Source organism: Notothenia coriiceps, unplaced genomic scaffold (assembly GCF_000735185.1).
Source record: "Notothenia coriiceps isolate Sejong01 unplaced genomic scaffold, NC01 NC01_scaffold00000339, whole genome shotgun sequence".
In the NCBI taxonomy this organism is placed as follows: domain Eukaryota; kingdom Metazoa; phylum Chordata; class Actinopteri; order Perciformes; family Nototheniidae; genus Notothenia; species Notothenia coriiceps.
In genome coordinates this window covers 15,787,422-15,800,855 of record NW_011333040.1, presented here as the reverse complement: position 1 = coordinate 15,800,855, position 13,434 = coordinate 15,787,422, and the positions used below count along the sequence as shown (strand labels likewise).

General features: G+C 41.7%; 1 protein-coding gene across 1 annotated transcript in view; it reads left to right on the top strand.

The window, feature by feature from the left end:
• The first annotated feature begins 6,374 nt into the window (after window positions 1-6,374).
• The window catches only part of acsf3 (acyl-CoA synthetase family member 3), a 34,345-nt gene continuing 27,285 nt past the window's right edge, over window positions 6,375-13,434 (top strand). The window contains exons 1-4 of the mRNA XM_010778259.1: window positions 6,375-6,425; window positions 7,521-8,325; window positions 10,629-10,784; window positions 11,335-11,372. Coding sequence (XP_010776561.1) covers window positions 7,603-8,325; window positions 10,629-10,784; window positions 11,335-11,372 — 917 coding nt within the window. The 5' untranslated portion in view covers window positions 6,375-6,425; window positions 7,521-7,602. The remainder of the gene's footprint in view (window positions 6,426-7,520; window positions 8,326-10,628; window positions 10,785-11,334; window positions 11,373-13,434) is intronic.

Below are 13,434 nucleotides of genomic sequence, written 5' to 3'. Positions count from 1 at the left end.
CACACACTCTCTCTCTCTCTCTCTCTCTCTCTCTCTCTCTCACACACATACACACGCAAGGGCTCTCTCTCTATTTCTCTCACACACACACACACACACACACACACACACACACACACACACACACACACACACACACACACACACACACACACACACACACACACACAGGATGATTGACACACAATGGCAGTGAATCTATGCAGTGCCCCCCTGTCTTGCTTTTTCTCTCTCTCCCAGCTGAAAAGACAAGAGGGAGCTTAGTGTGTGGTGTGTGTGGTGTGTGTGTGTGTGTGTGCGCGTGTGTGCGTGTGTGCAGGCAAGAGTATGATTATGAATATTTTAAAAGCACATTTAACATGGCGAAGCCAGAGCAGCCTCGGTGAGGGATTTGCGCCTACTCTTCAGCTAATGACCCCCAGGCGCTTCCAGCAAAGCTTCTTCATATTTTAAAGAAAGTCGATAGAGCTGCAGCCCAGTCAGCAGCATTAAGATTCATACAGACGCCACAGGGACCCTGAAAAAATTAATAACACGCGTGTCTAACAATCCCTCCTGCGATTTAGTGGAGCACCCAAGCTCTCTGCCTGAAATGCAAAGTGGTAATGAACACACACGTAAGATACATTCTGAACATGCATCCCCTTCCCCTCAAGTCAATGCACAAACACACTCTTTACACCTACGCTTTCCTTCATCCCCTTCTCAACAAACACACCTCCCTGCACTCCTGACCAAAGGTATCCATTCTTTTAATCGCTCTGCTCGCCACAATTTCACTTTTTCTTCCTCTTTTCCACTCCACAAACATGATCCAAGGCCTCTAAAAGTCTCAAGAAGGTTTCTTTTTCTTTTTGCCTATAATGAATCTTTAAAGACGTCTTCTGGTACAGAGGCATTGACAGGTCCTCTAACTGCAAGCCAAGGTTAGCCTTTGTATAGTTTCCATCTTAACAGCTCTTTGCTTGTTTACAGTCTGCCAGTAGTGTTCAAGCTGTGCTGCTGGTAGCATTTCATATTGTACAACAAAACAGGGAGGCTGGGAGCTAAGTGAATAGAGTATGTTTGTGTTCCTTCTTTCTTTGAAAAACTACAAGAAATACCAAAAAAACAGTCATCACACTTGAGAGCTTCTTCCCATGTGTCAATTAAGGTTAAATAGATACATTAATGAAATACACATTTAAAATAACTTCTGTGTTTTTAATTCAATGTCATACTGAGTGCATGTACAACAAGGGCAGTCTCAAATCTTGGTAAAGTAAATTAGATAAAATGCACTGAAATGTGTTGGCTTTTAGGAGCACCAGTAGGCTTCCTATAGATTCAAGGCAACAGTGCAGCGGCAGGCTCTGCCCTCCCTGGGAGGCTAGACAACATATGGTACTGTCTCCCAGAGAACAACACACCACCCAAGCAGCCTGGCAGCCCCAGTGTGTGTGTGTGTGTGTGTGTGTGTGTGTGTGTGTGTGTGTGTGTGTCTGTAGTTTGTAGAAAATGGAACAAGGAACAAGCCTGCCAAGTTTATTTCCATGGCCAATGAAATAAATTGATGATGTATGGAAAATTAGTTTTTTCCCCTTCCACATAAGCTTAACAAACATAAAACAAGACAAATATTTGCAAGGCTTTGAGGGAAACAACCGTTTCCTTTAAGCTGTATCATGAACAGGCTTTATTAAAAAAGTGATAGTAATATAGTGCAACAATATGTACTTTTGGCATGCTTGTTTTAAAGACATGCTACAACCCTATCAAAGTTAGTGAGCTGAATTGAACTGGGGGAGGGAGGGCGGAAGTTCTGATCGCCTGGCTAGCAGAATAGTTTTCCATTTTCACGTGTGTGAGTTAAAAGGGAAGGTGGAAAATCAATAAGGCATTAGTGGAGAGCCATCAAAAAATTCTGCAGCAGTCTGAAGCTTATAACAGCCTGTAGGTCAGGAAGTTTGATATCATTTATTCAGGGTGAGTTACCTTAAGACTACAGTTAAATCAACTTTATTCCGTCCATTTGACCACGCCGTCTGCCTCAGTTATTCAGAGAATGTGTAAATTACAATAACAACTTGCAGGCATTTTCATATAACCTTTATGATATACAGGGTTTGTCCCCAATTAAATTTGAATGACATTTCATAAAATAATATAAAGAGGAGCATCCCTGCATACAAGCATGTGTGCTCTGCACATCTGCAATAGATCCTGTGCCAACCCAAACAATGCAGACACACATACGTATATCCACTTTAAATGCTCTAGCGCAGACATCTCTCTCTAAGGCCATGATGAGAGGCTCATGTAAGCAGCTCATCGGCAGCCTGTTTGCCCATATGTGCCTCACACCCCACAGTCCCTAGTGGGCCCTGGCTCTGTGCAGTGATACCATCTCATCTGCCAACATGGACCACTTGGAGAAAACCCAATCCCTCTTCTGGTTGGCCTCACTGGCTCGTGTCATGATCTGCACAGTTTGTGCTGCCAGTCTGTTCACCAAGTCAAGTGCCCAATCAAGGGCTGGCCAGGAGAAACAGAAGAAATACAGGGTTATACTGACTAAGTGAAGTTGCAATGAATGAGCTGTAGAGTCATGAGGACAACTGAAAGTTGAGGCAAGCACTATTGTCTACACAGTGCATTAACATAAATAATAACTATCAAAGATTTAAACTAAATAAAACCCACTTAATCCAAAAATCCATGCAGATACACACTGTCTGACAATCAAATGCATAGCACAGACAGACATCCTTGACTCGGAGCAGGAGAAGCAGTAGTAGTGGTGTTTTGTCAAATCACTAAGGTGTGAATCCTCGGGGCAAGCATTGATGATGACATATGCTGTGGGAAGCAGACAGATAGGAAAGCAGGGTCCAGTGTCATATCTGCAGTGTGTGTCTGCAGGTCCCGTGCGGCGACGGTTCGCTTATCCCCCTGCCACTGCACATATGTTTGGGAAACTGAACAGTTGGACGTGGCCGAGGGCTAAAATGGGTCAGACCGACACAGATGGAGAAAAAAACTCCCACTGGGTCACTGTCAGATGACTAACACCCACAGAAAAGTGTGAGAGAATATGTGTGTGTGTGTGTGTGTGTGTGTGTGTGTGTGTGTGTGTGTGTGTGTGTGTGTGTGTGTGTGTGAAGGAGAGATGAAGTTGGATTTTGACAGATCCTAACAGCTTGCCAACATTTCTCTTTAAACAAGGCTCAAAATAAATACTTACTCTACAAGTTTTGAACTGAATGTGGGTCATGCTGTGCTTGAGTAGCCAAGAGCAAAGCACAAACTCAAAGAAATCCAGTGGATGTCAACATTCCCTGATTTCAATTTGGCTTCCTGCCTCCCTCGGTATACTGCTTTCCTTGACTTTATTTCATGTGTAAAACAAGCCAAACCGATACAAAAAATAATGTGAGTCACTGCTCATGGTTGCCATTTAATACTGCATTTGTGATCATAATAAACACCCTGTAATGTCCTGCTGAAAGCTTTAGGTCTTTGCATTTCAAACGTGAGGGCTTCTCTACAAGAAAAATCAATTGAGTGCAGGTAAAACCCAAACACATTTTTGGACAGAGTTTCTATGTAATGTCCTTCAGTAACTAAATGAATAATCCAAAGCAGGTGATGGAATATCCTGATAAAAGGAACAAAATAAAATACAGTGCCACTGAAAAAAATGAGGTAATCTTCAGACAAAGCTGTGCTCCACTTTTCACCAATCCAAGATGTCACAGCTAAAATGTATTTAGTGCACTTCAGGCAAATGTCCTTGGTTGTCAAAAACCCCCATTAGAAACGGAATATGAGGCAATAATTGCATAGTTGAAAGGTCACTCCTCCATTGGTTTGATATTAAAATCAGAGGGAAATTCCTTTCAGTGTAATCCTCATTCAACATCATTTCCCAACACAAAGAGAAGGGCCAATGCCGACTGGTGAAGAGCATGGAGGCTAAAACACATTCCTTTGCACTGTTACTTCCACTTATGTTTGTCCGTTGTGCTTTTCTTTATTTGACTCTGTATTTGAATCACTTTTTTGTAAACCAAGAGCTTCCAGTTGTCCGTAGGTATTTCTCCCGAGCCTCTTTGAAAGCCCTCTTGGACGAAGATTCAGCACATAGAGAATCATCCCAACATTCCTTTATCTTTCACCTCAAATGAACCATGCCATCACGTAATTCCCCTTGTGCCGAATGCATGCCATGTTGTCAACCGTGCATTAGTATGTGGGTGGCATGTGCTCTGTGAGGCAGTCATGTTTACAGTGAATCTCTTGGATGAAAGTCAAGTTTGCAGCTGCAGCCTCGGAATAATTAATCGCTTGCCTTTTTACCCAGGAGGAGCCACAGGTAGTTGATGAAGTGGCAGTGCCAAGACTCCCAACTGGCGAAGACGAAGCGCAGCTGCCAGGAGTCAGCGCGGCCAGATGCCGCTGCTGATGTACCATGTGTTCCAAGCAGGGCAACAGTGTGTTTGTGTGTGAGCTGGGGTGGGAGGGGAGAGAACGGCGTGCTTGCCAAGTGATTCTCACATTGATGCCAACCTGACACATGCTTGGGTACTCCCCACGGTTTGTGTTACCATCTCACGCTCTCTCACAGATCTAGGGGGGTCCCCTCTTTTCGTTTTTCTCTTTTCCTCGAATTCAGTCCTTTGCCAAGATGGGAGTTGGCGCCTGCTCGTGGCCGTACTGCCCATCAGTGGCGAGATCCTTTCAGGTGGTCTTTGGTGAATGCAGTGTTGGCAGCAGGCCATTGCAACAGAATGCCGGCTTCTAGGTAGTCTGTATATCATGGTTTCACCCATAACCGTAACCATAACTCCTTATGGTGGCCATGTCTTCTCCTCTCACCCCTGATAAACAGACATATGCAGTATGTGATACCCTTTATAATCCTCCACTCTTCCTCCATCTCTTCTGTCTCCATAGCCATAGATAACTCCCTCAGTGGCTTAGATTCAAGTCCCAATACAACGCATATCAAAAATATGGCCAATTTCCAGGAAACAAATCCAAAAACATGGGTCGTCTGTGCCTTATTTCATTTCAGCGGAGACGACATTCGGTCATTTTTGGGATGAATCCTTAGAAAATGCGGCTGAGCCATCTGCATCAAAAAAGACTAAGGACTATACAATTGCCCACGAATAAAGGAGTCTCTGGGAAAAAATAGCTGCTGGGTAGCATAGCATCCCCTTGAATAGCGTTTCCCCACGAATGGGAATGAGTGGTCTTTGACGATACTATTCCTGAGAGTGGAGGGGAGTTCTCTAAAACAAAGGGGCTAATTTTGCTAGGAACATGCCATCCTCGTTTGCAGTGTAGGGGGTTTGGGGAGGGAAGTAAAAACTTTTTGAACGTGTGCCATGTCTGAACCATTCTCTTATCTGAGGCACGCGACTGCCAGCTGGCGGCTGAATATGCCCACTTGCACTGTGATGATGAAGCCAGCCAAGCTAGTTGGCACACTGAGTAGTAGGGCTGGCATGTGATCTAAAGCCAAACACATCTCTGTGTGGGGTAGCTGCATATATAGTATACTGCACTCTCCCTTCCCCTGTCCTCTTCTCTGGTGAGCAGCCTCTCCATTCGATCTCCAGGTCCTTTAAAATAGGGGGAGGTATGCAAACAAGTACCAAACTGAGCTAAGAACCACAGGATGGTCTAACAGTATATTAATGATGCATTTATCTGAAACTGTCTGTAGGTCTGTTGTGAAACTTGCAAAAGTAAGATTTGAAATAACCTTGCCTCTATAATAATAATAATACATTTATTTATTATAGCACCTTTGAGAGATATAGAATTTCACAAAGCGCTTCACAATTAAGAAAAAAAGTTAAAATTAAGACCACAGACCATGAATACAATAACCACATGAGGCAGACATTTTTAAGGTCAACATAAAAACATAAGACAGACCACGTGGAGTCCTGAAAGGAGCAAACACAATAACATAACACAACCCACACATTTCAAATAGAAATAAAAGCCAATGTAAAAAGATGGGTCTTAATTCGTTTTTAAAGCTTCTACAGAGACTGCAGAGCAGATGACTATAGGGAGAGAGCTCCAGTGTTGGAGCCACCACCTGAAAGGCACGGTCACCTTTCGTTTTTAAACGAGACTGTGTAAATACAATTAATCTTTAAAATAAATACACTCTAATAATAACCTGCAAAAATGAGCATTTCGTGAAGAGGAATACGAGTAAATAAAAGGTAATTAAGATAAGAAAACATCAAGCTCTTGCACGATAACACAAATAGTATTTTTGTAATGTCCAAATAGCCACACAAGAGATAATTTCGCAGTGTGTACTTACGAGGCAGGAACCAGGAACCATTCAACCAACGTGTGTTTCATGCCGGAACAGTTATGCTGTGACGCCGTCCCTCGCTACAAGGGTTGTTTTTTGGGTAAGATTAATATGCATTTAGGAAGATAAAGCGGACCACGGGTATATGCCTAGAAATATTTATATATTATTCGCTGAACTAAGAGGGATATTTACAATCCGTGTGCCTGCCTGGCCAAGGTCTGTTCAGTGTCGGGGTTTCGGGGACATGTTTTTAACTGCCTGTCAGTTAACTTCACGTTCATGTCAAATGTCATGGTAACGTTAACGGTGAACAGTCAGATGACGTTAGTTGCCATGACAAACCGAGCAGTTCCTGTTGTAGTTGGACATCGCCTGATTTATAGTGGATACAGTTACACTGAAAAACGCTGCACTTGTGAAAAGTTTTACGCATAATCTACTCGGAGAGGTTAGTTTAGGTTGTAGTATACGAAAGACTGCGGTCCTCTCAGCCAACTCAGTGTCACAGACTGCAGTCAGAGAGTTTGCTCTCATCCGAGCTCTCACCCTAAAGCACTGGATTTCACTTAGGGACCAACATAAATTACATTATTTTATTGGAAGATCATTTTAGTGCTTTCACGTTAAATGACTAATTGACTTAAATCCATACCCGAATTTTATCAGTACAATGGCAAAAAAGACGTGCTTCTTTCTATAGTTATTTTTAGGTCTTCTGTTTCATACAAACATTGTTAAATGCAGCTGTTTCATTATGGGAATGTCTCCAAATAACTAGTCTAGATCAAAATAGGAGGTGTGGGGTGCAATTAGTTGTATTTTACTATTCAATTAACCTTGATCAAACTTGTATTAAGATTAAGGAACTAGTTTTTTGGCCAAAATTAAAGACTTCTCAGCCTTTTGGCTATCTATGTTTTCAATTCCAGTCACTTTACAAATATGTAATAATAGTTTGATCGAGTGTACCCACATTTTACTATTAATTTTTTTATCATCTGCTCCTTTTACTGCTCACCATCTTTAAGAAGGGCTGAACAAAAATAAGCCATACATTTAAGCCACATGCAGTGAAGCTGTGTTTAAAGGTTCAATGCTAGATGAATGAAGTTAAAGAAATGTGGCATTTGACTATAAGAGAAGATCTCAAATTTGATTTGTTTTTTGATAAAACTATACCTTTTTTCCTCAGATGTCTGATATGAGTGGATGCAAGATCCTGAGGATGGAGCCATCTTAAAGATCTGACTCCAGAGGGTCTGTACAGCTGAAAGATGCGGTCAGGACTTGTTGCTACTGCCTGCCACTCTCTGAAGTGGACACTGCCTCAATTGAAAGCCACTTTTCACAGAACTTATAGCCCATTAAAGCCAGCACATTGGCTACGGGGAACTGTAGTTCAAAGAGGGGCTCATAGATGGACGACAGCTCCATCTACAAGGTTAAACCAGAAGCCAGTGTTTACCAGAGCTCCAGCATTTGGAGATAAGCTCGCTATCCTAGACAGCAATGGCACCCACAGCTACAAGCAGCTGTATTGCAGCAGCTTGGGTCTCGCAGGTAGAATCAAGACAGCTCTCAACTCTAACTGTGGGGAGTTAGGAGGAAAACGAATATCCTTCTTGTGTGCTAATGATGCTTCCTACACAGTGGCACAGTGGGCAGCTTGGATGAGTGGTGGGACGGCGGTGCCACTCTTCCCAAAACATCCAGAGTCTGAGCTGGAGTACATCATCTCTGACTCCCAGAGTTCCCTGCTTGTGGCAGGGCATCCCTATGCTAAAACCCTGGAGCCGCTTGCTCGGAGGCTGGGGCTGCCCTGCCTGACACTGCCCCCTACTTCGGACCTAAGCACTTTATATGGGGCAGACACCCAGGAGAAGGAGAAAGAAGACATCACAGACTGGGCTGATCGACCAGCTATGATCATCTACACCAGTGGTACCACAGGGAGACCCAAAGGAGTTCTACATACGCACAGCAGCATCCAAGCTATGGTAAGTGTTGTTTTTTCAAACCACAGTTACTTAAAATATAAACGTTTTTGTTAAAGACTAATTGGCTTTGAATTGACCCACAGGACGTGTTTAACAGCTTTGAAAAAAACTGATTTTTGATGATGATTTTATGTAAGCTTATTCTTACATAAAACAATTGATATAAAAAAGCAGGTGGACTAAAATCCAATATGTAGAGGTTTGTCCCACCTGTCTAGTTTAGAAGTTTGATTCTGCGTTGAATTGGAATCAAAAGATCAAATGTCATGGAAGCGTTTTTTGAAAAATTCACAAAAAATACAAAAATCCTATCAAAACAAGTGTGTATTTGTCCAGTGTAGTAATAATATCACAATTAGATTTTGAGTCACAGACATTGATGCCACTGAAAAAACTCAATTTTAATATTGTTATAAAAACCAATCATGATGCATCATTAACCAAAAAGGTTTGCCTTTAATTTATTTAATATATTTATTTATTTATTTAATGGTCCCTGTGGTTACAAGCAAGGGCTCTGGTGTGAGCCAACCTACTCTCACTAAAGGGGAACAATGTAATACACTGAATTTCTCTCAATAATCCAAGGTAAAACTAACTCTAAATAAACTTGTATTCTCCCTTTTTAGGTGTAATTCTTAAACCACTGGTGAAGACTGAAGATACTCAGATTAGGGACAGTATACTAGTGAGCCTGAATGTAACTTTCTTTTTACTTTTATGTTTTTTTACTCTGAACAATATCCTTTCTGATCTGAAACATCTACTCCAGAAACTCTTCTTGGATGCTTGTTAGGTTTTTCTGGCACAGCTTCTATCATACTTCTAGCTTCTCCAATATAATTGTGGTCATCTCCTTCCTGCCCGCTTCAGCTCTGGCTGGTTGATGTGTACAAATCTACTCTCGAGCCGCAAATGATTTACCTAATTGTAAAAAAAAAATTATGTTTCTGTTTAAGTTAATATTCAATTCATACAAGGGGACACCTTTGTTCTGATTTACTTAGTTTTTTTCAATGCAAGAAAGGGCTACATTTACTTTTTCATGTTTGTCTTCTGGGTTTGATTTATTTAAAGCATGGCATTTGATATTTCATGCAGAGATTAAGAAATGGCTATCTGAAACTCCCACAAATAAAGACACATCAAATATATGCATGTTTCTGAGTGCAGACGGTGTTTAGACATCCCCTCACCCACATGTGACTCCCTAATTAGCATCAATCCTCTTCTGTTCCAGTCAAGCTTTCTGAATAATCACTCATTTATGCCATTAGAGATCTCATGAAGATTTTCTTTTTTACTTTTAAGCTAAATTGACCTACATGTCCAATAGTGTGGAAAATTAGACCCCTAAAGAAGGCAGGGTTTCATTTGCCTGTGGTTGGCCCAGGGAAGTGAGTGAGTGAGTGAATGATTAAGTGAGTCTGTCTGTTTTCCTGGAAGGCAACAACAGCATCAGGTTGTCAGAGTTCCTGGAAAGCTCCTCTGCCAGGTTCATGTAAATTAAGACCTGAGGCAAAATTTAAATACATTTGTTGTAAGATTTCCAAATGTAGGCTTTGATCAATATCCAATAACTGTTATAAAATATATAATTCCACTGTTTTGTAAATCTGTATTACAAGGTTGAAATAGTTTCTATGCCATTAAATAATCAAACTCAATTCGGGATACATTTGGAGCTATTTAAATAAATGTATTCTGCTACAGTTAATTAGATATCAATATATTTTATTCTTGAAGTAAGTAAGGCTTCGAATAATCTATTAATCCACTATTTATAATGTCCTAAAAACATGACATTTGGTATTGGCAAAATACTGGCCTCTTAACGCAATAAATCAAACAAATTCACTTCAAGAGAATGCAGACTTCTGGCAATTATGTGTGCAGGAATAATACAAAGTAATATATCCACTCAGCAGCTATATTGATGGCATGTCCAGACATGAATGATAAACATCAGACATGTAGTGTTCTTTCTATACTTACAGTTTGCACATTATGCTGGGAGATATTCATTGTTGAAAAGATGTATACAATTTCTCCACCAATAAGAGTCTAGGACATAAGGCGGTAAGAGTAGAATAATGTTATGATTATGCTCTCTAACTTCAACCCCTTTCAGTTGTTCACAGGTTGTCAAAAGTCATTCTTGCAGCAGCAGGAATGACTCATTGAGGCGTGAATACAGCGCCACAACACCAGAAATGTCCTAACCGATGTCTTCAACAGTGGAAGCTGATTGAGGTTTTCTGACCCCTTCCTCTCTTTACTTCCCCACCACCCTTACCCCTCAGATCCAGTGTCTGGTTTCAGAGTGGGCGTGGTCCAGAGATGATGTCATCCTCCACGTCTTGCCGCTCCACCACGTGCATGGCATCGTTAACAAGCTGCTGTGCCCGCTCTGGGTGGGCGCCACCTGCGTCATGCTGCCTGAATTCCAGCCTCAGAAGGTCTTCATTTCACTGTCTCTTTTTTGTTATAACTCTTTCTTTTGGTACCTTACCTTTCTATTTACACCTCTGAACAAAAGAGGTGGTTGTATAACTGTCAAGCTGTGGCAGTGAATGAATATGGGAATGAATTTGTTATTGAAAGTGAGGCTAAGATGTCTGATTCAGAAGCCTTGTGTGGATAAGAAAACAAACGTTCAGCTTTTTTCCTCATCAATTCCTCTCTCTCTATCGTTTCCATTTTTCTCCATCCCCTTGTTTCTCCTCGCTTCATCTCCTCTCCCTCTCTCCTATCAGTTTCTCCTCCTCCCTCTCCGACTGTCAAACTAAGTGTTCGGGGCTCAGTGATGAATTGCCTCGTGTGGCTTTGTATCTGACCAATGCCGACTCACGGCACGGGCTTAAGCAGCGGATCAATCGATGAGCTGACATTGAAGGATGATGGTGCTGGTTTTGCTCTAGGAAGGGAGGGGAACATTGGGGGACAGGGGGAGGATGAGACGTCTGTGTGGAGGTGTTGTTTCAAAACATGTGTGTCTTTGTACATCAGGACCTCTACAACTTAATGGCAGTGAAGGTAGATGGAAAGTATGGTCTTTAGAGGACGTATGTATCTGTCAGCATGGGTATTGCGACACTGTAATCGCTATTAGTATTCAGCTGTTATCCCTGACCTTCTGCACCAAGCCACAAAACCCTCCTCTCACCCTCTGAAAAAGCCTTTATTCTCCTCCTTCTGAAGTAACAGTGCATTGATGAAGTGATCGATAGTCTGTCTCTTCTATCCCCTTAGATCTCTGAAGGGTAGCCTAGGCAGCAGAGGCCGCCATTGATTTTCTTCTGATTTTGCCCGGAGATAGTGATAAAATATCAGCGCAGGAATTGTGATCCAGTAAATCTTACATGTTTCTTTTTCTAGTGTGCTGCTGCAGACTGACAAGCACATACTCTTTCTGAGGTTCAGCACTACTCAGATTGTTTTGTCTATTTGAATCTACATTGAGTAATTATTCATAGCAATTCATATTTTTATCAAGGACATGACTTATTAACACATATTTGATTAGATTAGATTTAAATATCTTATCAAATACATTATTGAGATAGTAAGTCGATCACCTTTTATGGTCGCCATAGGATGAATCCTTCTCACCCTCTCACTCCTTCTCCTATGCCAATAGCAGCTCAATGTTTTAAATAATCATCAACATTTTGGACGGATAATAATTGTCCCCAGTTAATAAAATTCTAAAGTTTTTCTCTAATTTATTTTTTTCAAATATTTTGTGGTTTTCAGTGAAACACCTCAAGCATTATTAAGGATTACCTATAAACTTTGGCTCAACCATTAGTGTTCCCTTTTGAATTCATTGTTATCTCCCCATTTTCATCTAGTTTTCAGAATATCCATTCGTCCAATGTTTGGATTTCTTACTAAATGAATGACAGCCACTGTAAAAAAAAGTTCCTTAAATAAAGCCAATTGTGAAATAAGCAAAAACTGTAGTAGCTGGTTAAAGAACATAGATGATAAAAGAATAAACTCACTGAAGTACAAATCTGACCAAGCATCAAGGCCAACTTTTGATAGCCTGTCAGTTCAAAACTCATCACTACAGACAAGTTGACGTTCAACAACGAACCTTTTCAGGAAGAATTGGCAAACGTATTGGAGCCCCATGTTGAGGTCTGAGGCCTGAGCATCACAGAGTTGTTTAGGATGCAGGCCATGGCCCTCTGCTCTCATCACATCCTGTCCCCTAGGTAGAGTTCACCTCTTTGATGGACATAAATTGCCTTCCTCTCCCCTCCAGACTGGACTTGGTTGAATCGCTCCACTGCACTTGATAGACACCACCCAGAATGGTCAGGGCACACTTAATAATCCGTCTCTGAACAAAGTTTTAGACTGTGTGTGTACAGGTGGAGTGTGAACGCGCACAGTTTTGAGATCAACATGTAACGTGAGGAATTTGTTATGGATTTGATAAGGCTAAAGTCGGTACTCGATTCTCCCATACATATTTCAGTTATATTTCTTTCTTCGAGGCAAACAAAGTGAGAGCAGTAAGATAGATAATGGATCAGGTGAGTCTACACAGTGAGGTGACTGAAAGGAGAAAAGTGACTGGAAGAGTTTAGAAAGTGCCGGCACATTAAGAAGGATGTGGTGTTACTGTAGGTGAGACGGATGATAGGAGAAACTGTGTGTGTGTGTGTGTGTGTGTGTGTGTGTGTGTGTGTGTGTGTGTGTGTGTGTGTACGGGCAACGAAGCAGGAAATTATTAAATGTAGAGAGAGAATGTGAGATAGGAAGCAAAGGGGAGAGAGGCGAAAGAACGATGAAGGAAAGATGTGGGGTCAGAGATGAAAGTAGAGAATGAAAAAGAAGCACTTGGGTAATGGAGGTAGAATGAGAGATGGAGAAGAAGTGAGGATAAGTAGACTGAGAGGGGAGGGGAAGGGGAGACAGCTGGGGAGGAGCGTTTGTCTCCCAGGGGGGGAGATGAGACTTAGAGAAGCTGTCGTTCACCTTCACTTAATGTGTGTGTGTGTGTGTGTGTGTGTGTGTGTGTGTGTGTGTGTGTGTGTGTGTGTGTGTGTGTGTGTGTGTGTGTGTGTGTGTGTGTGTGTGTGTGTGGTTTGTGTG